General features: G+C 55.1%; 2 protein-coding genes across 4 annotated transcripts in view; one reads left to right on the top strand and one right to left on the bottom strand.

Moving 5' to 3' along the window:
- The window catches only part of FAM171A2 (family with sequence similarity 171 member A2), a 10310-nt gene extending 5411 nt beyond the window's left edge, over positions 1–4899 (top strand). Inside the window, exons 4-8 of the mRNA XM_035027441.1 lie at positions 1978–2136; positions 2249–2428; positions 2536–2652; positions 2774–2900; positions 3397–4899. Of these exons, the coding sequence (XP_034883332.1) occupies positions 1978–2136; positions 2249–2428; positions 2536–2652; positions 2774–2900; positions 3397–4864 (2051 nt within the window). The 3' untranslated portion in view covers positions 4865–4899. The remainder of the gene's footprint in view (positions 1–1977; positions 2137–2248; positions 2429–2535; positions 2653–2773; positions 2901–3396) is intronic.
- A 593-nt stretch (positions 4900–5492) lies between these two features.
- On the bottom strand, positions 5493–12201 carry GRN (granulin precursor). 3 transcript variants are annotated; one of them, XM_035027280.1, is made up of 13 exons: positions 12121–12201; positions 9409–9553; positions 9159–9284; positions 8964–9048; positions 8384–8496; positions 8152–8287; positions 7927–8021; positions 7580–7703; positions 7190–7287; positions 6854–7099; positions 6381–6614; positions 6046–6276; positions 5497–5950 (listed from the first exon to the last, which is right to left on the bottom strand). In XM_035027280.1, exons 2-13 carry the CDS (start codon positions 9544–9546, stop codon positions 5813–5815), a joined length of 1764 nt encoding a protein of 587 aa, XP_034883171.1. In that variant the 5' UTR covers positions 9547–9553; positions 12121–12201; the 3' UTR covers positions 5497–5812. The 3 variants fall into 3 exon arrangements, with proteins under 3 accessions (XP_034883174.1, XP_034883171.1, XP_034883172.1); XM_035027281.1 differs by lacking the exon at positions 12121–12201 and adding an exon at positions 9661–9682; XM_035027283.1 differs by lacking the exons at positions 6381–6614; positions 6854–7099 and having other exon boundaries at positions 5493–5950.
- Between the last annotated feature and the right edge of the window lie 15173 nt (positions 12202–27374).

The following is a 27374-nucleotide window of genomic DNA, read 5'->3' as shown; positions in this document are numbered from 1 at the left end:
CGAAGGCAGACGCTTAACGACTGAGCCACCCAGGCGCCCCTAGCATGCAACTCTTGATCTCATGAGTTCAAGCCCCACTTTGGGGCATGGAGCCTACTTTAAAAAATAGTAATAAATAGGGCGCCTGGGTGGCTCAGTCGTTAAGCGTCTGCCTTCGGCTCAGGTCATGATCCCAGGATCCTGGGATCGAGTCCCACATCGGGCTCCCTGCTCCATGGGAAGCCTGCTTCTCCCTCTCCCACTCCCCCTGCTTGTGTTCCTGCTCTCGCTCTCTCTCTGTCAAATAAATAAATAAAATAAAATAAAATAAAAGTAATAAATAAATAATAAAATAAAATGCCAAATGATCCCTTTGTTGCCCCTGGCTTACGACCCTCCCATGGCGCCCACTGCTTTCAAAGTAAAGCCTAGAGTCCTTCACAAAGCTGAGTGGGCCCCGTGGGGCCTACATGCCACTCAGTCACCTGTGTTCACGGACCAGCACGCTGCCCTGTGCCTCTGGGCCTTTCTACCATCTGTTCTGCTGGAGGTTCCTTTGCACCTTCTTTCCTGGTGGAGTCTTACTCATCCTGCAAGACTTCACAGGGCCTTTCCTAGCTGGGGGGGCCAAGCGCCCTTTGCGTCCTGCTATTTTAATAGCAAGGGAGGAGAGAAAGGGGTTTAGAAGTTGGGCTGGCACCACATTCCTGGGCTTCGGTCGGGCTCCAGGATTGTGACCTTGGGCAAGTCACTAAACTCCAGCCTCCATTTCTTCGTGTATACAACAGGGTTGATAATGAAAACACCTAGTTTAGGGGCTGTTGTACTAATTACAGGAGTTAACACAGGAAGCCTCAGAATAGTGTCCAGCTTAATAAATGTTAGCAACTACCATACTGTATTGGAATTCTGTTTATAAGCCCCCTCCACCCCAAGACAGACAGACAGATACACAAGCTAAGCTGTGTAATGCAGTAACCACCAGCAGCATGTGGTCACTTACACAAAAGTTTTTGTGTTTTTTTTAAAGATTTTTTTATTTATTCATTTGACAGAGAGAGAGACAGCGAGAGCAGGAACACAAGCAGGGGGAGTGGGAGAGGGAGAAGCAGGCTTCCCGAGGAGCAGGGAGCCCCGTGCGGGGCTCGATCCCAGGACCCTGGGATCATGACCTGAGCCGAAGGCAGACACTTAACGACTGAGCCACCCAGGCGCCCAAGTTCATTAAGTTTTTTTGTTTGTTTGTTTTTAAAGATTTTATTTATTTATTTGAGAGAGAGAATGAGATAGAGAGCATGAGAGGGGGGAGGGTCAGAGAGAGAGGCAGACTCCCTGCTGAGCAGGGAGCCCGACGTGGGACTCGATCCCGGGACTCCAGGATCATGACCTGAGCCGAAGGCAGTCGCTTAACCAACTGAGCCACCCAGGCGCCCTCATTAAGTTTTGAAAAATCAAAAATAAATCCAGTTTCTGAGTCACACCAGCCACCTTTCAAGTGCTTAACGGCCACGGGTAATAGTGGGTACTGTAATGGGCAGCACAGAGAGAGAACATTTCCATCCAACACAGCAGAAAGTTCTAATGGGTACCAAAATGGACAGCCCTGCACAAGACCGTGAATCTGAAGGCAGGGAACTGTGGACTGTGTCTTGTTCACCTTTGTATCTCCAGCACCTAACACAGTGCCCGCCACACAGTAGGCAACAGTAATTGTTTGAGGACCCGAACCTCATCATTTTATAGGTTAATAAGGAAACGGTGTTTCAGAGAGAGCAAGTAACTTGCTCAGGGTCACACAGCCAGGACTAGATTTCAGGTCCAAGTCCTTTCCACGTTACCATTCTATGAATGCAGTTCTCTCCCCAAGTCACCGCCCTCCCTGACCTTCCCAAGTGGCCTGACCCAGTGGCTCCCTGCTCCTCAAATACCTGCCTTCTGCTCTGGTCCCTGGGGAAGCCTGTCCCCGGCCAAGCCACAGCGGCCCCCCTCTCCATCCAGGCGCCCGCTCCCAGCCCTGGGTGCAGTTCCAGCGCCGCGCCGCCCGCCTGCCCGTCAGCTCCACCTACAGCCAGCTCTGGGCCTCGCTCACACCTGCCAGCACCCAGCAGGAAATGCGCGCTTTCCCTACCTTCCTGGGCACTGAGGCCTCCAGCTCAGGTATGCTGGGGGTCCAGCATGGAAGGGACGTTCCCCTCCCCCCCACTGCACAGGGCCTTTCCTAGCTGGGGGGGCAGGATTTAGCCCTCAGCCGGGTCTCCTTCCCCCGCAGGCAATGGCTCCTGGCTAGAGCTGATACCCTTGGCTGCTGTGAGCGTGCACCTGCTGACGGGTAACGGGACAGAAGTGCCACTCTCTGGCCCCATTCACCTGTCCCTGCCTGTGCCCTCAGAGCCTCGTGCCCTCACTGCAGGCACCAGCATTCCAGCCTGGAGGTTCGACCCCAAGAGTGGTGAGTGCTTCCAGCGGCTGCAGCTGCTGGAGTCGGGGGAAAGCAAGTGGGTCTGAGATGGCGGGTGGGGGGTTAACTGGGTTTCAGGAAAGTCCTGCCTCTCCCAGGGCTGTGGGTCCGCAACGGCACTGGTGTGATCCGGAAGGAAGGCCGGCAGCTCTACTGGACCTTCGTCTGCCCCCAGCTGGGGTACTGGGCAGCTGCCATGGCTTCCCCCACCGCTGGTGAGAGACAGGGGGACAGCCCGCGACCGGGAGCGGTGGGGGAAGGGGAGGCTGGGAGTTGGGCTCCTGAAGGGCAGGAAGGGCAGCCACGCCTGGAAAGCTAAGCCCTTGCCTGGCACAGGACTGGTCACCATCACATCGGGCATCCAGGACATTGGCACCTACCACACCATCTTCCTGCTCACCATCCTGGCAGCCCTGGCCCTGCTGGTGCTCATTCTGTTGTGTCTGCTCATCTATTACTGCCGGTGAGTGCCTCCCACGCGGCCAACCCCGCTCATCCCCTGCAGACTGAGGCCTGCCCTCTGCCCGCTGTGGCGCTGGGCGCTCCGGCCCCAAAGAAGCATAACGTACAATCGTGGTCTTCAAGGCACTGACAGGAAAGGGCAGCAAGTGCACCCGTGAGACTGGTGGCTGACGAGAAGTGGGGGGAGAGGAGGCAGGACCTACGGGCCAGGCCCCTCCAGGGGACCCCAGGCTGGACGTGCTCCTCCTACGAGCGAAGGAGCGCAGCCCCCCTCAGGGGCACCCAAACGGGCTCAGCTACCCGCTGGCCCTCCCACAGACACTCTAGCTCTTTCCACAGACCTCTCCCCAACATCTCTTCCGATCCCAGGCATTCTCCCCACCCCTCCAAACAGCTTCCATTCCTCATCTTGCCACTGCGGGGTTAGGGAGCTGCTCAGGCCCCCCACGCTCTCCTGAGGTCCCGGTCGCTTCCCCCCCCACCCCAACACCTTCCAGGAGGCGCTGCCTGAAGCCGAGACAACAGCACCGCAAGCTGCAGCTGTCCGGGCCCGCTGACGGTACCAAACGAGACCAGGCCACCTCGATGTCCCAGCTCCACCTCATATGTGGGGGACCCTTGGAGCCCGCCCCGTCGGGGGACCCTGAGGCCCCGCCCCCAGGCCCCCTGCACTCCGCCTTCTCCAGCACCCGGGACTTGGCCGCCTCCCGGGACGACTTCTTCCGCGCCAAGCCGCGCTCGGCCAGCCGTCCGGCCGCCGAGCCTGGGGGCGCCCGTGGGGGCGAGGGCGCGGGGCTCAAGGGCGCCCGCTCCGTCGAGGGTCCCGGCGGGCTGGAGCCAGGCCTGGAGGAGTACCGGCGGGGGGCCTCGGCGACCCCGGCCTTCCTGCAGGAGCCGCCCTCGCCGCCGCCGCCCTTCGAGCACTACCTGGGCCACAAGGGGGCGGCCGAGAGCAAGCCCCCCGACTTCCTGCTGTCGCAGTCGGTGGACCAGCTGGCGCGGCCGCCGTCGCTCAGCCAGGCCGGGCAGCTCATCTTCTGCGGCTCCATCGACCACCTCAAGGACAGTGTCTACCGCAACGTCATGCCCACCCTGGTGATCCCCGCGCACTACGTGCGCCTCGGCGGCGAGGCGGGCGCCGCGGGGGCGGGCGACGAGTCAGCCCCGCCCGAGAGCACGGGCGCCGGCCCCGCGCGCCCTTTCCCCCCGGCCGACCCCCAGCGCCCGCTGATGCAGGGCCACTCGGGCGCGGGCGGCGAGGCCGGCGGCGGCGGCGGCGAGGGCTGGGGGGGCGGGCGCTCGGCGCCGGTCAGCGGCTCGGTCACCATCCCGGTGCTGTTCAACGAGTCTACCATGGCGCAGCTCAACGGGGAGCTGCAGGCGCTGACCGAGAAGAAGCTGCTTGAACTGGGCGTGAAGCCTCACCCGCGCGCCTGGTTCGTGTCCCTGGACGGGCGCTCCAACTCGCAAGTGCGCCACTCCTACATCGACCTGCAGGCGGGCGGGGGTGGCCGCAGCACCGACGCCAGCCTGGACTCGGGCGTCGACGTGCACGAGGCGCGGCCCGCGCGCCGGCGGCCCCTGCGCGAGGAGCGGGAGCGGGAGCGCGCCCCGCCGCCGCCCCCGCCGCCCCCGCCGCCCGCGCCCCCGCGCCTGGCGCTCAGCGAGGACACGGAGCCGAGCAGCAGCGAGAGCCGCACGGGCCTCTGCTCCCCCGAGGACAACTCGCTGACGCCGCTGCTGGACGAAGTGGCGGCGCCCGAGGGCCGGGCGGCCACGGTACCCCGGGGTCGGGGCCGCAGCCGCGGGGACAGTTCCCGCAGCAGCGCCAGCGAGCTGCGGCGCGACTCGCTCACCAGCCCGGAGGACGAGCTGGGGGCGGAGGTGGGCGACGAGGCGGGCGACAAGAAGAGCCCGTGGCAGCGGCGGGAGGAGCGGCCGCTTATGGTGTTCAACGTCAAGTAGCGCCCCCGCCCGGCCTGGCACCGCCCCCCCGTCGGCCCCCGCCCCCAGGATGCGCGCGCCGCGGGGGCCCGCGCCCTTACCCCCCCCCCCCCCCCCCCCCCCCCGCCCCCCCCCCCCGGCCTGGAGAGGGGCCCAGGGGCCTGCGGAGCTGTCCGGTGTTACGTGCTGGGTAGGGTAATGTCTCGGGAGGGACCCGTGTCGGCCTCCGAGAGGGAGGTGGGAGGGGTCCAGACCCCCACTGGGAGGGGCTGGGGAAGGAGGGCTGGGGGTGGGGGGAAGCAGTGCCTCTGTAAACGCGGCTGTACATAGAAAGCTCTATCGTGGGAAAGCAGGAGGGGCGACTGGGCCTCAGCTGCTAGTGTGAGGGCTGGGAAGGGAGGGGACCTTCTCTGGGGACCCCGCCCGAGAGGGGAGGGGGTGCTGCTTGCCGACTAGCCCACCTCTGGTGGCTGGGGCGGCTCTGGGGACTAGGGGATCATGTGATGGGATTGCTGTGGGCAACAGCAAATACAAAACTGGTGAGATTAACTCCGCGTGTGTCTTTCTGTGGGGTTGGGGAATGTGGACACTGGATGGGGGCCCTTGCTCGGGGGGGCGGGGGCAGGCAGGGTGGCCAAATCAGACACTGTTAAGAAAGTGTACAAACTTTACTGCAGCACATACACACACACACACACGCACGCCTGTGGATAGGGAAGAGCACCTGGCCATAGGGTCCACGGAAATTGGGGGAGGGGATGGCAGCTTGTAACGTGGCTTTCACCACGGCCCTCCTTGAGACAGGGAAGGCCTTAGATTGAGGCCCCACCTCCCATGATGGGGGGGGGATCAGAATGGGGGACTCCAGGAGAATTTGGTGGAGGAGAGGTGCTGGGGAGGCCTGAGCAGTAGGGACCCTCTGAGCAGGGTCCCGAGGGCTGCAGACTGTCTTCAGTCCTTAGTCTCGCCTCACAGCAGCTGTCTCGGGGCTGGGTCCCTCAGTGGCACGTCCCAGCGCAGGCTCTCCTTCCGCAGACACTTGGTGCTCTTGAACCCGCATCGGAAGCCAGCGGGGCAGCAGTGACGCCGATCGGCACAACAGATGCCCTGGATGGCCGGGGGGCGGGCGGGGAGTCAGAGTTGGGCCACGGCAAGGCCTGGCTCCCATGGATACCCCCCAGCCCCGGGGCGGGGACACTCACCTGGGGGTAGGGACAGCAGGCCCAGCCCCCTCGGCTATCACGGCAGCAGGTCTGGTTATCGTGGCAAAAGTGCCCTGCCCCACACTCCACGTTCCCCACACCCACGCGAGGGCCACGGGCCAGGCGGGCGGCCAGGTGGGCCGAGTCGGCCTCCTTCTCGCAGGTTCGAGCCTTCACGTTGCACGTGTACCCAGCCGGACAGCAGTGCTGGCGGTCCTCACAGCACACAGCCTGGGAGGGACAGGGTGGTGTTCACCTCTCTCCTCCTCCCCCGGGGGTGGGGGGGTGGGAGGGGAACTCGGCTCTCCGGTCCAGGAAGGCAGGCGTGCACTCACATGAGGCAACTGGCAGCAGGCCCAGCCCCCACTCAGGCTGGGGCAGCAGGTCTGCCCCACGGGGCAGCTGGTGTGCTGGTCACAGCCTATGTCTCTGCGGCGAGACGGGGAAGCCCGGCGGGCAGGTGTCTTCTCCAGTCCAGTCACCGTCTCGCCCCCTCTCTGACAACGCCCTTCGGCCAAGCACGTGTAGCCATGGGGACAGCAGTGCTTATGGTCTGAGCAGCAGACAGCCTGCGGGGGGCAGCACAGGATGGTCTGGGAAGCTGCGACGTGGGACAGAAAAGCTGAGCCCCTGCCTATCCCGACTCTCTCTCCCGCTCACAGCTCCTCCAGCTGGGAATGAACCTGACCGAACTGGTGGGCCCCCTGCGGGCCAGAGGACAGAAGAGCAAAGCAACAGGAGTCTGACCACCTGCCCAGGCCAAGACACTGTCGCGACCCCCCCCAGTGCTCTCCCCCCACCTACGCACCTCTGGGGCAGGACAGCAGCCCCACTTCCTGGATGCGAGTTGACAGCAGGTATTGTAGGAGGGACAGCTAGTGATGTTATCACAGGGGACATCGTTCTCCATGGCCTGGGGGTTCAGCAGGCGAAGGCGGGCTACAGCCCGCACCATCCAGGGCACGTGGTGGGCCTTCTGTTCACAGGTGCCCTTCTCTGTGTCACATTTAAACCCAGCTGGGCAGCAGTGTACGTGGTCCTCACAGCACACAGCCTAGGGTGGATGGACAGGGGACAGTGGGCCCAGGGGCCTCGCTGGCTGCCGCCTTCTGCTCAGCCCGGCCCACCCACCGCTCCTGGGTACCTGGGCAAAAGGGCAGCAGCCCCAGGCCCCCGACTGTAGGCGGCAACAGGTGTAGCCGTCTGGGCAGCTCACCTCCATGTCACATTTCACCTCCTGCACTGTGAGAAAGGCACGGAGGACGGGTCAGCAGTGGCCGTGGGGCGCCCTGGGGAGCCCAACCCTCGGCCGGCTCCACAGCTAGAGCCAGATGCTGAGGATGGACAGTATCCTTAGGCCACCCCAGCAGTGATGCGAAGGCAATGACTAGTGTGGAGGACAGGGGGCCGTATCTGCCCTGTCCCCTCCATGTGGCCCTCAGTCCCCCACTCCCCCATCTGTTCCTGGAACAGTTCGTGGAGAGTTCCCGCACACGGGGCCGGTGGAATGGGGTCTGGAGCCTGCCGCTGGTACCTGTGTGTGCTGGCAGCTTGGTGAGGAGGTCCGTAGTGTTCTCCTGGGAGAGGCACTTACTCTGGACTAGGTCGCACACAGTGTCCTGGGGGCAACAGTGCAGGTGGTCCGAGCAGCAGATGGCCTGCGTGGGGGTGGGGGCGGGGGATGGTCTCTGGGACTTTGGGTCTCAGGGGAGCTCAGGGAGCGGCCAGGTGACACTGCCTCAATCCCCCACTAGAGGGCGGCATGAGTCCCGAGCAGCCAGGCTGGCCCCCCGCCCCCCCACCTGCCGGCCAGCCCCAACCCCTGGAGTCCCTGGGAGGTAGGTGGGCGCCCCAGCTGTGAGCACACAGCCCCTCACTCACATTAGGCATTGGGCAGCAGCCATACTTCCCACTAGGCAGCTCGCAGCAGGTAGAACCATCAGGGCACTGGGACCGCCCATCGGGGCACAGGACCACTGGAAGGGGAGAGAGGCGGGCGGGGCAGCTACAGCCCTGAGGAACTCTTCCCGGAGCTGGGGAGCTGGGAGCCAGACGAGGCCTCGCCTCCCTTCCAAACCACACCCCGATGCTCTCCCACCGCCTTACCTGCCCTGTTACTCCTCTGTGCAGGGACCTTCTTCGCCAGGGGGCGAGTGCCCGTGGCCGTGAGGCAGCGGGCATGAGCCAGGTCGCAGGAGGTCCCATGGGGGCAGCAGTGCACCTTGTCTTCGCAGCAAGAAGCCTGACGAGAGATGCTCCCGACCTCTGTCTTTGCCCCCTCCCGCCCCTTGCTCTGCCCTGGCTGCTCCCCCGCACCCCCAGCTTCCCGAACCCGTACCTGGGGCATGGGGCAGCACCCCCAGGAGCCATCTCGCATAGTGCAGCACGTGGAGGAGTTGGGGCATTCGAACTGGCTGTCAGGGCACTGGATGGCACCCAAGGGGTTGGTATCTGCGGACAGGAGGACCCAGGATTCGGCCAACCCGGGTTAGTGAAGGCCATCGCTCCCATCATTCAAGGAGCTGCAGGCCCAGCTCCCAGGGGGACTGGGGGTCCGGCACTAGGGCTCGGCGTTCTCCCAGACACTCCTAACCCACTCTCCCCACCAGCCAGTCCTTGCCTCAGTGATATGGCACAAGGCAGGGGTGTCCACTGACTACGGTGGCCTTAAAACACCCCGGCTTGGCCTCTCTCCACCCTCCCAATGCCTGGCCCAGGGCCTGGAGTCCGGCATTCTCTCCTGCCCCTTCCCAGCCTCGTGCTGTCCCTGTCTGGAGCAAAGGGGTTGCTTAATACAGATGCCACAAGAATGAGGGCACAAGGGCAGGAATCAGGTCACCCAGCTGGCTGGGCTCCTGGGCCGTCCAGCCTCCACATGCTGTCCACCTGCCTGCCGTCCACCTCTGCTCCTGCCGCACCTGATCTTTGGAAGCAGGACCGCCCGTCAGCCCTGCAGTGATAGCCCCGCGGGCAGCAGTGGCGGCCATCAGCGCACGACACGGCCTGTGGGACACAGAGACACCTGCCTTGGCTCAGCCCTTTTACCTGGGGTGAGCAGGGGGAACATCGAAATGCAGACCTGAGCCCCTCCACCGAGCTAACAGCACCCTCACCTCTGGGAACGGGCAGCAGCTGGAGGTCCCTGAGATGGTGACGAGGCAGGAGTAGCCAGGAGAGCAGTGGGCATCTACCTGGCAGGGGCTGCCCAGCTGCCTGCTCAGCACTGTGGGCCACTGGCCCTGGAAAGCAAGAGGAGACGACAGAATGAAGGACCCAAGTCCAGTCCCCTCTTCTGGCCATGCTGAGATGCCCCTTCGGGACATCCTGGGCTGCCAAGTCCTGCCTGGGCTGCAGGACACTCACCGGAACGGGACTGCAGCAGCTGTAGCTGGCTCCTCCTGGGTCCAGGCAGCAGGCCACCGGGCAGAACTGACCATCTGGGCACTGTGTTCCAGCCACCAGCCCTGCCACCAAGGCCACCCAGCTCACCAGGGTCCACATGGTCTGCCTGCAAAATACCAAGAGGCATTTGGAGACTAGCTTAAGCCCACGCAACCCTTGATTCTGGGGCAAGTCACTCCCCCAGGCCGGGGCCAGGTACCACCGGAGCCTCACCAACAACTCCTTGTCCAGGCAGGAAGCAAGATGTGGGGCCCAAGATTCAGCTTCCTCTATGTGTGTTCACTCGTGCACCAGCACGTGGACAGTGATGAGCATGAATACTGACACAAGACGGGTGTCAGTTTGTGTCCCCAAAATGTGGCCAAATGTCTCAGTCTCTGTGGGTGAGTGTGTAAAGATGTAGGTGTGTGAAAGGAAAATTTGTCGGTTTTGTGGGTCTGGTCTGTAGGGCCATGGGTCACCTCTAGGGAGTGGGCGAGGCCTCAGGAGCCATGGGAGGACTGGGCTGGGGAGCAGAGAGGGAATCCCCCCTTGAGGAATAAACAGGGTTGCACTTCCCCAGCCAGCCCCCTGCAGATGCCTCCCAGCTGATGCTGTGTTCACACCTGCCAAGGCCTGTTGGCGGGGGGAGGGGTGTCACATGATGACATGGGAAATCATGGGGTTGAGAAAGTTGTGAAAAGGGAAGTGTGGTAGCCAGTGGAATCTGGGCTGCCTTCCCCAGAGGCCAGCCACACCTGCCCCCCCCAACTGTCCCCAAACCACCCAGGGAAGGGGTGCACAGGCTGGGCCAGCCTTTGAGACATCTGTGTTCTCAGGGCCCCCCAACACCACCAGACCCTTTCAGACTCCCCAAACATACCACCCCCAACCCCAACCCCTGCTTCTCCTCCTACCCAGAAGCCGTGATGAGGACCACATGTGCCCGCCCAGCTGCACCAGCAGAAGGAACCGATTATGAAGTTCTATAGCGAGTAGCCCCTCATTTCCTAAATGACTCTTCCCCAAGCTCAGAAGGCCCCACTAGTTCAATGGGTTGGGCCCAGGAGATGATACCCTGCCTAGAGGGGCAAAACCAGTAATGTTTGTCGAGCCTCTCCTGGCCCAGTTACGATACTATTTTCTTTTTTATTTGCAACCATCATCCAAAGTAGTTGTAATACTTTTACTTTTCAAAGCAGGAAACTGAGGCTGAGAGAAGTTAAGTAACATGCCCGTGTCATATATCCAGTCACGGAGATGACAGGCTTTGATGACTCCAAAGCATACTGGACCTGGGCTCATGTCACAAAGTGGAACCATGGACAGTGCCCGGGAATGGACCCCAAACTCTGGGAGAGTGGAGGCCTGGGGTCCAAGCAGAGGAGGGAGATAGTTGTTGCACTTTCCCAGCTCAGGGGCTGCCAGGATACTGCACTTGGGTGCTAGTCCTCGAATCGCTACCACTGATGGTGAGAGCCTCAAAAGTTGCTGTCTCTGGACCTCAGTTCCCCCAGAAGTCTCTGTGTGGACACTGACACTAGGTGTGGCAAGGACTTACACCCACCCAGTCGCTCACATCCTTCTCTCCCTCACCTGGCTCTCCTCAGTGTCCCAGCTCAAAGACCATTTCCAGGAGGCCACTGCCTAGCTGGTCCTGGACCTTGGCCCCTTTCACCCTCCTCTCTACACGCACAGCTCCCAGGCAAGGCTGGTCCCACCTGTTTCTTGGGAGTCAAACCTCAACCCTCCATAGGCTGTCCCGCTGTCTGGGCTTAGGCCAGAAGGGGTGCCTGTCTGCACAAATCTGGGACCACGGGGCACCCTAGTGACTTATTTATGCATACTTTCCATCCTTGGTATCCTAAGGTTAGGGAGTATAGCGTGTGCTCCTAGTGAATACCAATGTTCGGAGGCGCACACAACTCGGGACCAAGGATGGGGGGAGAAGGTGCCTAATTTCTCTCAGCAGGGTTCTGGGTGGCAGCCTCTCTCACCCCCACCCCACACTGCCGCAGCAGAGAGGGACAGGAGCCTCTTCAAGCCCCCAGCTCTGCCATGCCCCCAGCTCTGCCATCCTCCACTAGGTGGCAGCCCCCAACTCCGAGCGTCAGGAGAGAGATTCCCAAAAGGTGAGCGAACTCAGCTGCGAGCGAGCAGGAAAAGTGGCGGGGAGAGGCGGAAGTTGGCTGGTCCCACCCCTCACGAGAGGAAGTAAGGGAGAGCCAGACACAACCCGGGCGTTCGGTCATTACTCCCTAGTTCCCGCTGCCTTGGAGGTGGGCAGGGTCTCCAGCCCACTCGCAGCCGTCTGAGCTCCGCGACCAGGGCGGGCGCCTCTCTCGCTCCCAGGCACCCCGGGGACCACCCACCACCAGCAGCAGCAGCAGCACCTGGGCCGATCGGAAGCCGGCTGGAGAATGGAGTGGCCCCTGCTTTGGGGGAAGGGGTTGCAGCTTCCAGGGACGCTGGAGAGGGAGACAGCCTCCTTCTGATGGGGGTCACTGCAATCACTGCTGACTCCCCCCCCCCCCCCGTAAAACTGCCTCCAGTGCATTGAAACCCCCAAAGGAGCTTCTCTAAGCCAGTCTTCTCTTGCCTCCCGGCTGAAACTCTGGCGGAACCTCAAGCCCTCGCGTCCGCCCGGCCGGACCCCTGGAGGAAGCAAGAGGTCTGCGCGGCCAGCCTCCTTACCTGCGACCGGCTCCGCGCTCGCTGGGTAGCCTCCGCCGGGAAGCTCGCGGACTAGGGCCTGGCGGCGCGATGGCCCGCCCACCTCCGTTTCCATTGGCCAGGTGTCCGGGCTGTCGCGCTCCTACTGGCTATTGATCGACGTGGAGGCGGGGCCAGCCTGGAAAGCTGTGCTTTTTTTTACTCAATTCTCTTTCCTGCCCTCCCTTCGCCTCTCTTCCCACCCTCCCCCCTCGCTTTTACGGGATCATGTGATTGGAGAATCATGTGATGTCCTGAGCCGGCTCAGCCGGGCTTCGGGCGCCTGGTAGGGTTTGTCCGAGCTGGGGCAGCGCCTGTAAGAGGACGTTGACCGACTGGGGAGCTGCCCCTTACAGGGTGCGTTCCAGGCCGTTCACGGGATGTCTGCTTCTGGATTAGGGACATTTGTGCATCCTGTTTCTACTCTGTTCAACAAACTGAGAATAAATGGTGGGCGGCTAGGCCCCATAGGGGTTGAAGGAGGGTTGTGAGGGCAAGGATAGACAGCTCTCGGGCCCTTTCCTCAGGGTGCTCACAGCGGGGCGTGAGTGGGTGGAGAGATGAGACAGGCTCACATTAAATCTTTTTTTTTAATGTTTTATTTATTTATTCATGAAAGTCAGAGAGAGAGAGAGAGAGAGAGGCAGAGGCAGAGGGAGAAGCAGGCTCCCCGCCTAGCAGGGAGCCCGATGCGGGACTCGATCCCAGGACCCTGGGATCATGACCTGAACCGAAGGCAGACGCTTAACCATCTGAGCCACCCAGGCGCCAGGCTCACATTAAATCTAATTTAAGGTGCAAGGTCGTGTGCCAGGTGTTATGGATGTGTGTAGGTCAGAGGTGATAGGTTGACTCTGGGCAGAGAGGAAAAGATTTAATTCCACCTCAAGGGCACCTTTTTTATTTAAGATTTTATTTATTTGAGAGGGGCGCCTGGGTGGCTCAGTCGTTGGGCGTCTGCCTTCTGCTCAGGTCACAATCCCGGGGTCCTGGGATCGAGCCCCGCATCGGACTCTCTGCTCCGCAGGAAGCCTGCTTCTCCCTCTCCCACTCCCCCTGTTTGTGTTTCCTCTCTTGCTGTGTCTCTCTCTGTCAAATAAATAAATAAAATCTTTAAAAAAAAAAAGATTTTATTTATTTGAGAAAGAGCATGAGCGACGGGAGGGGAGAGGCAGAGGGAGAAGCAGACTCCCCTCTGAGCAGGGAGCCTCACTCGGGGCTCGATCCCAGGACTGAGATCATGACCTGAGCGGATAGATGCTCAACCGACTGAGCCACCCAGGCGCCCCTTAAGGGCACATTTTTGAGCCGAATCTGGGAGGATAGTAACTGGCAGTTGGAGAGGGGTTGGAGAAGTGCCTGGACAGGGGAGTGTTGGGAAGAGCATTAGGAAACCAGATGGGAAGAGCAGTCTTGGGCAGGAATTAAATGCCAAGTTCAACGTAGTGGGCTTGAGGAGCTCTTGGGTGCCTGACACAAGGCTGGGCTGGGGGTGGGTGCATAGTGGAAGTGGCTTCCTCCTTTGAGTCAGCCCTGCCTTCCAGGAATGGACATGACCGGTGAGGAGAGAAACACCACACAGAACAGATTGGCCAGCAACAAGAGCCAGGCTGATCGGTGCCAAAGGGCCTGGCTCCAGCCAAAATGGTTGATAGATGCACCAGGAGAGAGGAGAGGCCCAGAGAAAACCTGGTGCCAGGCCTGGAAGGACGGGCAGTGTTTGGTTATACTGAGTGGATGGAGAGTACTGTGGGCTAAACAAAGAGCTTGAGCGGAGGGGGAGGCTGGGGAAGGGACAAACAGCCCACTTCAGGGGTGGCGGCAGTCTGCGTGGGGGAGTGGCAGAGTTGAGGAATCCTTTGGCAGTGGTGCTCAGCCTGGGGCTAGAGAGGGTCTGGAGAGTGAGTGAGGCTCCTGCTGAGAATCAGGACAACTCTGCCCGCTGGGGACATTTGTGCACAGTTTCTGTCCTGTGTATCCTGAGGCAAGGGGGTGGGGTTCAGCCTATGCTTCCATTACCAAAGCACCACATGCACACACTTTTCATGAAATGTTAGGCTAATCAGGAAATGAACCTATTAATCACAACTACACAGAACCATTAAAAAAATAAACTCAGGAAAAAAGAAAACTAGAGTGACTGAAACAAGTATCATGAAAAGTATCCTTAAAGGAGTGATTTACCCACCAGGGACATTCGGCAGTGTGCGGAGATATCCTGGGTCACAACTAGGGCGAGGTCCTACTGGCATCTAGTAGGCAGAGGTCAGGGATGCTGCTAAACATCCCACAATGCAGAGGACAGCCCCACAACAAAGATTATTCTGCCCAAAATATGCGTAGTGCTGAGGTTGAGAATGCTCTCTAAAGAATTATAGTCTCTATGAAAGAGCTCAACGTTTCCTTCACACAGTTTCTTTTCTCTTATTTCATATATATATATACACACACATATATGTAACTCTACACCCAACGTGGCGCTTGAACTCACAACCCTGAGATCAAGAGTTGCATGCTCTACCGACTGAGCCAGCCAGGTGCCCCACGTATTTCAGATATTTTTACTTAATGTTACCTGATTTCTAAGCAACAGTAGATTATAGAAAGATCAGGGGATGTGTGCATTGACGTTTCTAGAAGCAGTCACTTTGAGTTTACCAAGGATTAACAGCACTTAACGGGAAAAAATGCAAAAGGCAGACTGAAGGACTTAAAAGCTCAACATCCTGGGGACATAGGGGAGGGGCAAAAAGTCCTGGATGAGTCAATGGGCCTTGTAGGCTTCACTCTCAAGGGACAAGGTAATTAATAGTCAAGGTGTGAGCCCAAGCTTTAGAAAAATATGAAGCATGCAGTTACTCTGATTACTATGGCAAAGAAATGTGAAATATATTTATTAAACAAAATGTATTCACTTGTCAAATGGATGCAGTGACATTCCACTTCGGTGGAGAGGGTACAGTTCCCCTGAGGGCTGCAGAACATCTCTCACATTCCTCAAGAAACACTCCAGTGTCCTTAAACCCTTCGATTTAGGAATCTCTCTCCCTCTGCTTTTTGCTATCAAGGAGGGTGCATCATTTTTTTTAATAGAGAGGACTAAAAAGAAGCAAACTTCAGTGTCAGAAAGAAGTATGGCATAAAAGGGTCCATCCCCATTTGCCCCATTCCCTGAGCCTTCCCAGCGCCCTTTGGCCAGGGCTTGTGATTTTTAATTTTGATGAAATCAGTTGACTGTAAATGTGAGGGTTTATTTCTGGACTCAATTCTAGTCCATTGATCTCTATATCTGTCCTTACACCAGTACTGCGTTGTCTTGATTATTATAGTTTTGTAGCAAGTTTTGAAACTGGAAGAAGAACTCCAATTTCTTTTTCAAAATTGTTTTCACTATTTGGGTACCTCAAAGTTCTATATGAATTTTAGGATCATTTTCCGATTCTAAAAGGTGACAGCTGAGATTTTGGTAGGGAATTCACTGAATCCACAGGTCAATTTGGGGAGTATTGCCAGCATAACAATATTAAGTCTTCCTATCCATGAACATGGGATGTTTTTACATTTATCAGTTTGACAGTTGCCAAGTATTCTACACTGTAGATGTTACATAGTTTACTTAACCAGTCTTGTTTAATGGACTTTTGTGTTCCCATTTTTTTGCAGTTATAAATAATTATGCAATAAATATGTGTGAACATGGTTCTGAGTGCACATGTGGGAGTTAAATCCCTAAAAGTAGTATTTCTGGGTAAAGGATATGCACATTTGAAATGTTAATGCTAAATTGCTTTAAAATTTTTCCAATTTACACTCCCAGTCACAGTATTTGGGGGAACTTATTTCCCATACACTCATCAACATTGAATATGCCAGTTTATTTTTTAAAAAGGTTTTTATTTATTTAAGAGAGGAGCAAGAGGGGCACCTGGGTGGCTTAGTCAGTTAAGTGTCTGCCTTCAGCTCAGGTCATGATCCTGGAGTCCTGGGATTAAGCCCCGCATTGGGATCCCTGCTCAGCAGGGAGTCTGCTTCTCCCTCTCCCTCTGCCCTTCCACCTGCTTGTGCTCTCTTAAAAAAAAAAAAGAATAAAATCTTTTAAAAGAGAGAGAGAGCAAGAGTGCAAGAGTGGGGGGAGAGGCAGAGGGAGAGGGAGAGAGAATCTCAAGCAGACTCCTCGCTGAATGTGGAGCCTGATGTGGGGTTTGATCACACAACCCTGAGATCTTGAGACAAAATCAAGAGCAGGATGCTTAACCAACTGAGCCACCCAGGCACCCCGAATATTCCAGTTTAAAAGATGTTTTGCCAGGGGCACCTGGCTGGCTCAGTCAGAAGAGTGTGCAGCTCTTGATCTCAGGGTATGAGTTTGAGCCCCATGTTGGGTGTAGAGATTACTTAATTAAATAAACTCTAAACTTATAAACAAACAAACAAATAAATAAATAAAAACTATTTTGCCAATCTAATGACAAAAGATAATCCATGGTTGTTTTATCTGTATTTCCTTGATCTCTAAGGAAGCTGAGCATTTTTTCATATGCTTATTCTGCTTATGTATTTCTTCTGTGAATTGCCTGTTCTTATTTTTGTTAGGGTTCTCCAGAGAAACAGAACCAACCAATGTGTATGTAGAAAGACATTTATTGAAAGGAATTGGCTCAGGTGGTTATGGAAGCTAACAAGTACAAAATCTGAAGTGTGGGCCAGTAGGCTGGAGACCCAAAAGAGCTGAAGGTGCCGATGAAGTCCAAAGGCAGTCACTGGAGAATTTCTCCTTGTTTGGAAAGGCCAGTTTTAGCGATGCCTGGGTGGCTCAGTCGGTTGGGCAGCTGCCTTCGGCTCAGGTCATGATCCCAGGGTCCTGGGATCGAGTCCTGCATCGGGCTCCTTGCTCAGCAGGGAGCCTGCTTCTCCCTCTGCCTGCCACTCCCCCTGCTTGTGTGCTCTCTCTCTCTCTCTCTGAAAAATGAATAAATAAAATTTAAAAAAAAAGAAAAGCCATTTTTTTGGTGTTCTATTCAGGCCTTCAATGGACTGGATGAGGCCCACCCATATTATGGAGGACAACTTGCTTTAGCCAAAATTTATCAATTCAAATGTTAATCTCATCCAAAAACACCCACCAAGTTGACACATAAAACTAACCATTACATTATTCTTGGTTATTTTTCTTCAGTGTTTGTCTTTTTCTTGTTGAACTGTGGGAAATCTTTGTATATTCTGGATATTATATATATTGCAAATATTTCCTCCCAATGGGTCATTTGTCTTTTATCATTGTTTATGGTTTCTTTTGTGGTCAGAAGTTGTGTTGTTGTTATGCCATCTGAAATCTAATGATCAATCTTTTCCTTTATGATTTCTGCCTTTCCCCCCTCCTCTTGCTTAAGAAGTTATAAATATGTTCTTTCATAAATATGGTCTGTTTCTTTTTTTAAAAGATTTTATTTATTTATTTATTTGAGAGAGAGAGACAGAGAACAAGCAGGGGAGGAGGGGCAGAGGGAGAGGGAGAAGCAAGCCCTTCCCTGAGCAGGGAGCCCGACTTGATCCCAGGACCCCAGGATCACAACCTGAACAGAAGGCAGACACTTAACTGACTGAGCCACCCAGGTGCCCCAATATGGTCTGTTTCTATTCCTACTACAGCCCCAGCTGCAGCTGCATGACCTCAAAGGCACCAAAAGTAACAGGAGGTTTCACTGAGAAGCCTGGCATGGAGAGGCCCCTGGATGTGTCTCCCTGGCCAAGAAGTTCCTCCAGGCCAGCCCCAGGGCTGCTTTCAGAGGTGGTGGTCTGGGTGAAGGATTGGGCAGCTTCCTTCTCTCTCCTTTCTCCATTTCTGTCAGCCTCTCCCCATTCTTCCAATTGCCCCTCAGGGGTTTCTTCATCCAGAGTTACTGTTCTGCCCCCAGTGGAAGAGTCGCAGGGGCCCCAGGGCTGGGGCCTTTCCCCCCAAGATCCTGAGTTGCCAGATAAAACATAGGATGTCCAGTTAAATTTGAATTTCAGACTGGAAATGAATTTTTTTAGTGTCAGTATGTCTCATGCAATATTTGAGACATACTTACACTTAAAAAGCATTCATTGTGTATCTGAAATTCACATTTAACTGAGCATCTTGCATTTTTATCTGGCAGCCCTAAAGACTAAGGTTGGAGTGAGGCCACAGAAACAGCCTCTCCTTGCTCAGACCTACTCCTTCCCCTTCCTGCCTGAGTCACCTTGGGGTGAGCAATTGTTGGCGCCTACCTTCATCATGGGGCACCTGACTGGTGAGCCTGCTGGGCTCTGCTGGGTCCTCCAAGCTGTCTGGGTGGTGTGGGGGAGGGGATTTGGAATGGGGCCAGTGACCTGGCCAGAGGCTGTGGGAGGGTATTTGGCAACAGAGGTATTGGATGAAATCAGGAGACCTCAGTTCCTGTCCCAGCATAGGCTGTGAACTTGCCTGGTGCCGGTGGGCAGGCCACTTTCCTTGTTGTTGTTGTGTTTTAATCAATCACTGATTTTTTTTTCTTTTAAGTAATCTCTATGCCCAATGCGGGGCTCGAACTCACGATCAAGAGTCCCATGCTCCATGGGACTGAGCCAGCCAGGAGCCCCAAATCAATTATTATTTTTAACAAAAAGTAACATGTAAATAAATGCTATTCAAATTATAACACAAAGCAGCACTCTTGTCCTCTCTGTTTTCCTACCCCAGACATCCACTTTCAAATCCTTTAAGTTTCTTCTGTGAGTTTCCCTTGCATTTCTTTTTTTTTTTTTTTAAGATTTTGTCAGAGAGAGAGAGAGCGCGCACAAGCAAGGGGAGGGTCAGGCAGAGGGAGAAGCAGGCTCCCTGCTGAGGAAGGAGCCCTGTGGGATCTTGACCCATCAGGATCTTGACCCTGAGATCATGACCTGAGCCTAAGGCAGAGGCTTAACCGACTGAGCCACCCAGGCGTCATCCCTCCCTTGCATTTCTAAATCACTATGCGTTTGGGAATTCTCGCTTCGCCTCAGAGCTCAGTGTATTCATCTGAGCGGTGAGTGAGCACTGCCCTGCTCCCTGTCCGCTGGGAAATTCTGAGTCTATAGTGAGCCGGCGACACCCACCCCCCCCACCCTCCACCCCCCCCACCCCCCCCACCCCCGGCACTGGGGAGAGTGAGGCTGCGTAGTACCCATAAACCCAGCTGTGGGGGTGCATGCAGGATGGAGGGAGGAGGAGGGGATGAGAGGGAAGAATGGGGGAGGGGAAGGCAGGTGGAGGAAGTGGATTACTTGGCTCTGCAGAGGCCCTGGCTGAGGGGCCTTCAGGGATCGCTAGCCCATGTTCTCAGCCCCAGCTATCCGTTGGAATGACCTGGGGAGCTTTTGCAGCTTCAGACGGCTGAGGGCTGAGAACCCCTAACCTTGCTCAAGCCTCTTCTTATGGAATGAGGAACCTGGTTCTCAAAGAGGAAACTATCCTCCAGTCCCTCTTCCTCTTACGAGCTGAGTTTCGCGACCCCAGCTGAGCTGCGTGACCCCATGTAAGCCCTGCCACAGCATCCTGGCCCGTGCACTTCGGACTTTGAGGCAGCTCCCCCCACGGAGTGAGGTAATGCTTGCGGGGCCCTCCGCACAGAAGCTGACCAAGTCCATGCACCACTAACAAGGCTGCCTCCATTGTGGTCATTCTTCCCCTTGGGCCCTCCCAACGCCCCCCCCCCCAACTTTAGCTTGGGAGACTGCCCCCCTGCCCCTCAGCCCACCTCACTCTCTCCTCGCAGGAACCCCTCTGGATCTGCCCTGGGGCTGCACCCCGTCCCATCCTGCTGGCCCGCTGTCCAGAACTCTGTCCCCCTGGGGCCATATGCACCTGGTCCTGACTCCTGCGCATGGGGGTGGGCAGGGGAGGGTGCGGAGACTGAAAACCCTCAGGTTCCCGCAGCCAGACAAGGGCAGAGGTGGCAGAAGAATCAGTCCCTCCACGATGGGCTCGGAGTGGGAGTGACACAGGACAGGATAGGCTGACTTCTCTTCTCCCATCCAGATGCGCGAGTCAGCATCTGCCTCCTACAGGAGAGAGGGGCACATTCCTGGGTTGAAGTTTCAGCTTCTCATATTCTGAGAGCAGTGGGGTGATCTGGAGATGAACTTCCGGGTGAGGGCGGGGACTGATGCCAGCAAGTCTCCAGGAAGCCAGAGTAGACTTTGGGACAGGCAGGAGGCAGGTGCCAGGGTATAGAAGCCAGGTCTTTCCCAGAAAGCTGGACAATGGGCTGGGATCTGAGCCGGAGCAGGACCTTGTCATCGCCTGCTGATCTGGAATTCCAGCTCTGCCTCTTACCTGCCGGGTGACTTTGGCTTATTTCTTTGACCCTAAATGTGATAGAGTAACTAGTCACCTACTGGGGAGTTCGGGAGGATTGAATGTGCTAATGTGTCTATGTAAAGTGCCACGCACACACACATACACACACACACAGTCGTTCCTCAATAAACTCTTGATTCCTTCTCCATCACACCTATGTTTGAAAGAATTTTGGGGCGCCTGGGTGGCTCAGTTGGTTAAGTGGCTGCCTTCAGCTCAGGTCGTGATCTCGGGGCTCCCTCCAGCTCAGCAGGGAGTCTGCCTCTCTCTCTCCCTCGGGTTCCTCCACATACACACCCCCCTCATGCTCTCCCTCTCTAATAAATAAATAAAATCTTAAAAAAAAAGAAAGAAAGAATTTTGACAACCAAACTGCATTTATTCAGGACCAGGGAATTCATTTTCCTATTCTAATTTACAAAATCCATGATACAGAATCTGACCCCACTGAAGTGAAAAAAAGGAATCCAGTGAAACCCAAGAAAGGGGCTCAGGTCCTCCAAACCCTTCCCAAGCTCCTCTGGGAGCAGGTCCCAGGCCCACAGGTAAGGACACCCTGCTCCTGCCCTGGGGGGTGGGGGGTGGCCCCTGAGCTGCGGGGTTTGTGAAGAGCTGGGCCCCGTGGGTGGTCTGGATAGTATCATGCTTCCCTGTAGGTACCTGGAGTACCCTTCCCACCCTGTGCCTTCTTCTGAACTTGAGAATCCCCTGGGGGCAGCTATGCTGAGTGGTTGGTGCATGGCTGATGGACTCCAGGAGTTGGAGCCCAGCTCTTGTCAAGGGCAGCAAGCGGACAGGTTGGGTGGTGGAAATGGGAGGACAGCTTCGGTTGTTGACTCACTGACCATTAGAGCTGGGAGGATAATGAGCTTAGAGACCCAGGGCCAGAGTGGAGACAAGAAGAATTAGGACAGTGTTTTGAATGCCTACCCTGTGCCAGCTCACTGAGTTCTTGTAACCACACTGCACGGTAGTTATAGACATCAGGCACTAAGGGCCTTGTCCAGGATTATCCAGCTCCAAAGTGGTGGAGTCAGGGCTGAGTCCAATCATTCAGATCCTGGAGCTTTTGCCCAGAGCACCAGGCTCCACTGGATGCTGGCACCAGCTCAGCTCGGTCCTCCCTCCCAGCCCTTCCAGCCCACTGAGTGCCCCTGTCCTTTCTCCAGGCAGACCCCACAGGTGGCCAAGAAATACCCTCTTCAAGGCACTCAGACAGGTCACTTAACTCCTCCAAGATTCAGTTTCCTCATCTGTAAAATGGGTACACAATACCCCCCACGTGTCCTCTCCTCAGGTCTGTGAGGTTCAAATGGAATGATAGATGCCAAGAGGCCTTGTAAACTGGCACATTAGAAATGGGACGAATCCTTTTTAGGACATCAAAGGGGTTCCTCTTGTTCAGCTGATGATCTATCTCTGAAGTGCCAGGCCAGGGCCTTGGTGAGAAAATGGCTCTCCCAAGACAGCTCAGAGAGGTCAAGTCAGAGTCACCTCGGGTAGCCAACGAGAAACAGAGAGAAGGCAGTCAAGGAGCGCCTGGGTGGCTCAGTCGTTAAGCGTCTGCCTTCGGCTCAGGTCATGATTGAGCCCTGCATCGGGCTCCCTGCTCAGCGGGAAGCCTGCTTCTCCCTCTCCCACTCCCCCTGCTTGTGTTCCCTCTCTCGCTGTGTCTCTCTCTGTCAAATAAATAAATAAAATCTTAAAAAAAACCCCAAAACACATGAAGCTGCTTTGGAAGTGAGAAATTAAAAATAAATAAATAAATAAAATATTTTATTTATTTTAGAGAGAGCGAGAGTGAGAGAGCACATGAGAGGGGGGAGGGTCAGAGGGAGAAGCAGACTTCCCGCTGAGCTGGGAGCCGGATGCCTGACTCGATCCCGGGACTCCAGGATCATGACTTGAGCCAAAGGCAGTTGCTTAACAAACTGAGCCATCCAGGCACCCAATAGATTAAATCTTTTTTTTTTTAGATTAAATCTTTAAAAAAAATTAGAAAGTGGGTCCTGCTAATGTTTTATCTAAGCTTCCCATTGTGCCAGGTTCTGTATGAAGTTCCCCCTTAATCTTTAATGTAACTTTGCCAGGTAGCTACAATTATGATCCCTGCCTTACAATGAAGGAAGACAGGCCCAGAGGTTCAGCAACTTTACTGAGGTCATGTAGTTGGGAAGGGGTGAAGCCAGACATTGAATCCAGGTCTGACACGGAGCCTGTGTTTGGGCCCATCACAATATTCTTTCCTAGTTACTAAGACATCCCTGTCCCTCATCTGGGCACTTCCTTTCATCCCAGCCCACTCCACCCTCCCTCAGCCCCTCCCCATCGGTGCTCCTGACTCCCCAGTTCTCCCTGTCTCTGGGCCAGCTCAGGCCCCCTCTATCACGTGACCTGTTGTCTTGCCCTCAGGTATGTCCTTGCTGTCTGCAAGTGGCTTACTTAACTCATTTGTTTGTGTCTCCTGCACCAGAAAGTGTGAGCAGGGACCTTATGTGACTTGTTCTCTGCTGTATCTAGTACCTACAACACTATTTGAAACAAAGCGAATACTCAAAAATTGCTAAAAAGAGAGAGAAAGACTCAGTAAATAAAATAAAAGGGAGATGCACGCCAGCCAGCCCTTTGGTCTGGGCCCCGCTGGACCATCTCCTCCTCCGTTTGGGCCCCTGCATCAGCTCTGATGGGGCCACCCTGGCCCAGTGGCCAACATTCTCCAGATAACATTGGTGGCACTGAGAAGCCGAAGTCCCCCAGAAGGCCATGTTACTACATGGGACTGGACCGTGCCTGGTAAGCTCATGGTCCTTTCTGAGGTTCTCAATAGACTCTGATCCAAAGTCTGCTTTTGGTCACATACGTGCTGTACTCTAACAAATTTTCAGAAAGAAATTCAAAGATAATGTAATTTTCCTATGCACAGTGTTTTTAGACATTTATAGACAGTTCAAAGTGGAATATAGAGGAAAAATAAAAGGGAAGGAATTTATAATAAAATAATATGCATTTCTGTATGTGAAAGATCAGGCTTGACTCCACGAGAGAATAGGAGCTTGCAAGTGCACACGATTCACTGGCATTGGAGAACTGAGAATGTCCACATGTGGGCTTAGTGCTGGAGGGTCCTGTTAGCAGCTCAGCTCACGTGGGCCAGGTGGCCACGGAGAAAAGATTCCGGAATGGTGAATTATCCTTGATGAAGTTCGAATGGAGACAAAGCCAAATCTCCTGTAGGACTGCATAGTAGTTTTATTCCTGGGAAATTCAATATATTTTAAAACCATTAAAAAAAAAAAAAATCTGTGCGAGGAATAGAGCTAGCCTCCAGGTCAGATAATTATAAACGTGTTTCTAATGTATGTGGTTGGCCAGAAAGACAAAGGGAAACTGAGTGGCGTGTGGGACAATTTTTTGTTGTGTCAGGGTGTCCTGCACTTTAAAGGACATTTAGCCTCCCTGGCCTGCCGTCTGTCAAAGGCCAGGGGCCCCCAATCTTGTGACAACTGACATTTACAACACGTCCCCTAGGGGGCGGTAGCGCTCCAGTCGGAAACAAGTAGCCCGCACCAGAGCCCTGCTTTTTTATTTAACTCTTATCTTTGAGATTGTTTTACATCATAATGTGGAACTCTGCATCTCTTTCCAGACTGGGTGGTATTCGTTCTGTAGAGGTACTGTCACTCAGTTCCCTTTGGGTGGCATTTCGCTGTTACAAGCAAGGCTACAGCGACTGCAGAGTTGGGGTGTCGTTTCGCACCGGTGGAAGCCCATCAGCAGAGGAATTCTTAGAAGTGGACTGGCTGAGTCACAGGGTTTGGGCATTTGGGATTGTCATAGTTATAGCCAAATCTACCTTCCACGGAAGTAAATTAATCTACATTCCCCCGAGCCGAGCAGGAACGAGCCAGTCCCCAGAGCTCCAGGAGTCAGGCTGGGGGTGGGGGTGGAGAGAGACAATTCTGGAAGGTCTTGTCCAGGACGCTTCCCCTCTGGGGGCCACCTCCTCAGACCACATCCAGGGTCCCCTCAATGAAGCCTTGGGTGTCCAGAAACTCTCCAACCCACCCTCTCAGGCCATGGAGGGGGGGTGGAAACATGGGGGGGGGTGAGTAGAGTTGTCCTTTCCCAGGTGGGTTGATCTAGCTATTACAGGTATCTTTTTAACCTTCCCCCCAAAAAAGACAGCTTTGTTGCTTCTGATTCTTTAAGTATTTCAGAGGAAGAAATCCCTTTCCCCACCAACTTTTTTTTTTCCAACTTTTTGTTTTGAAAACTAAAAACTTCAGAAAAATTGCAAGAATGGTATAATGAGCACTCATATACCCTTCACCTTGATTCATCCATTGTTCACATTTTGCTACATTGGCTTTATCTCTCTTTATTATGCAGGACCATTTGAGACTAAGTTGCAGACATTCAACCCTAAACACTTCTTCGTGTGCATTTCCTAAGAACAAGGATGTTCTCCTGCAAAACCAGTCTGGTTATCACACTCAAGAAATTTAACATTGATGAAGTAATATCTACTATACAGGCCTTGTTCCATTTTCTCCAGTTGGCCCAATAAAGTTTCCTGTAACTCACCCACACACACCTCCCTGCCCTCAAGGCCCAGTCAAAAATCTGACTTGACATTTAGCTCTGGGCCTGGAGTTTGGATTTCTCCTCTCCAGCTCCGTGGGCCTGCAGCTGTGGGCCTGGCCTCCAGGAAGGCAGCTCCAGGTGGGGACAGTGCTGGCCCTGGACTCACAGGTGCTGGTGGGGTCCGTGGGAAGGACCTAAGCCCTACTTGAACCCCACACAAGTCTTCCTGGGCCCTGGGGGTGCAAGCTGGGCGTGGGGGTGGGGAGGACACTGTCCCGCCGCTGGGCTTGCTGGGGAAGAATTCAGTCTCACAATAAACCACTTTCTGTTTAGGTCCCTTCCCCAAGTGCCAGGCAAGGACTTGTCCATCAGTCCCCACAACAGCTCCTGGGCCTGGGACTGTTTTCTCCCCTTTTAAGATTGAAAGGAGTTTCTGTCTTTCCATCTGATGAGGAAGTCACTGATAGCCACATGCTGCCTCTGGAAGGACCACTGACACACCACGGTCGGTGTGAACCGTGGCCAAGTGAGCTAGGACAGTGGCTGCTTCCTCCTTAGAGAAGCCTTTCTGGGCTTGGGCATCTCAAGGCTCCTGCTCCCCCCCGCAGCCGTCATGACCATCCTTGGGAGATGCAGCCATCAGCTCCAGCAGTGCCTCATTGCCCACCGATCACCTGTCCCCCCTGCCCGGACGACTGCCACAGAACTGGGCTTTGGTCACACCAATGATGCCTCAAAGCATTTACCTGTGGCAGAAGGCAGGGACTGTGATCGGATCATCTCTGGGGTCCTGACAGGGGCCACAGAACCATTTGTCGACTCTTCACATGGTTTTCAGGGATGCGAGCGCAGCTAGGAGTCTGTAAGTTAGGCGGGACGAGTGACATCATCCCTATTTTCAGATAAGGAAACTGAGGTGTAGCGACAAATCTCAAAGGCATCCTATTGCAAGAAGAAAACCAGAAATGGAATGCAAGCCCCTTATTCTACTGTGGGGGAAACTGAGGCTCAGAGGTCACCAGGTTTGGTTCCTGACCACTAATTTGCAGCTGTATGATTTTGGCTCTGGGCAGGAAGCGGTGTGAGGAATTATTACTCTCTGTGCCTGCATTTGGAGTCAGAGGTAGGACCAGAACCTGGTTGCTCTAAAGGCCCTTTCCAGAACTTTCTGTGATACAGGTCAGGCAGTGGTGGTGTTGGGGGGAATCAGTAATAATAATAATAATAATAATGACAATAATAATGATAGTCATTGAGTGTTTGGCACATGATAGACAAGGATCTAAACACTTTACAGCTATTAACTCATTAAATCCTCACATAATAGGGGCGCCTGGGTGGCTCAGTCATTAAGCTTCTGCCTTCGGCTCAGGTCATGATCCCGGGGTCCTGGAATCGAGCCCCGCATCGGGCTCCCTGCTCAGTGGGAAGCCTGCTTCTCCCTCTCCCACTCCCCTGCTTGTGTTCCTGCTGTCGCTCTCTCTCAAATAAGATCTTAAAAAAAAAAAAATCCTCACATACTTCCTGTGAGGTGGGTGCATTATTACCCCCATCAGCTCATTTTGTAAAGGGGGAAACTCAGGCTTAGAGGCGGTTAGGACATTTGCTGGAGGTCCAGCGGCTCCTGCAGGAAACAGCCGGGTCCCTGCCTCCCAGGTGCTCTAATCCTGAGGCAGGCAGGTGTTGCCGCCCCACAGGCTGTATTCTTGGAGTTCTTGAAGCCTGGAGGCCTGAGGCCCCAGTAGATAAAACCTTCACAGGTGAGCAGATCACCGCAGGGAGCAGAGAGCCCAGGCTGAGAATGGGGTGGGTGGGAGAGCCTTGGAACTCAGACATTTCGGGGGTTTGAATTCTGGCTCTTTCATTTGAGTGACCTTGGTGCGATTTGACCTCCCAGGCCTCCATTTTCTCATTTATAGGAGATTGCGCGGGAGAAGTCTTGGTTTCATTACACTTTAGGCGTCACCTCACACGTGGCCCTCAGTTTCCTCCTCTGTAAAATGGGAGAGCGGCTGTGGGCTGTGAACGTGTTCAGGCAAGCCATAACTTTGAGGCTGTGAAAGACCGTAATAGAAACTGGGTTCTCGCCTTAACATACAGTTTATAAAATGATTTTGTGTAATTTCAGACCTCCATTGGATGGGGGAAGGGAATGCAAAGGGCGCCTTCTGTCCAGCCCTTTCGACCAGCGGCCAGTTCACCGGCTACAGTTCGCACTTTCCCGCCCCTAAACTTGGGCTGCCAAGCCTTTCGGAGCCGCAAAGCCAGTTTCAGGGAAAGCTGATGGTTGGCCCCTTAGAATCCACGTGCT

The sequence above is a fragment of the Mirounga leonina genome, unplaced genomic scaffold, assembly GCF_011800145.1.
Source record: "Mirounga leonina isolate KUSES-001 unplaced genomic scaffold, KU_Mleo_1.0 Mir_200, whole genome shotgun sequence".
In the NCBI taxonomy this organism is placed as follows: Eukaryota; Metazoa; Chordata; class Mammalia; order Carnivora; family Phocidae; genus Mirounga; species Mirounga leonina.
Note: the sequence above shows the minus strand (reverse complement) of the source record. Positions and strands in the feature narration are given on the sequence as shown.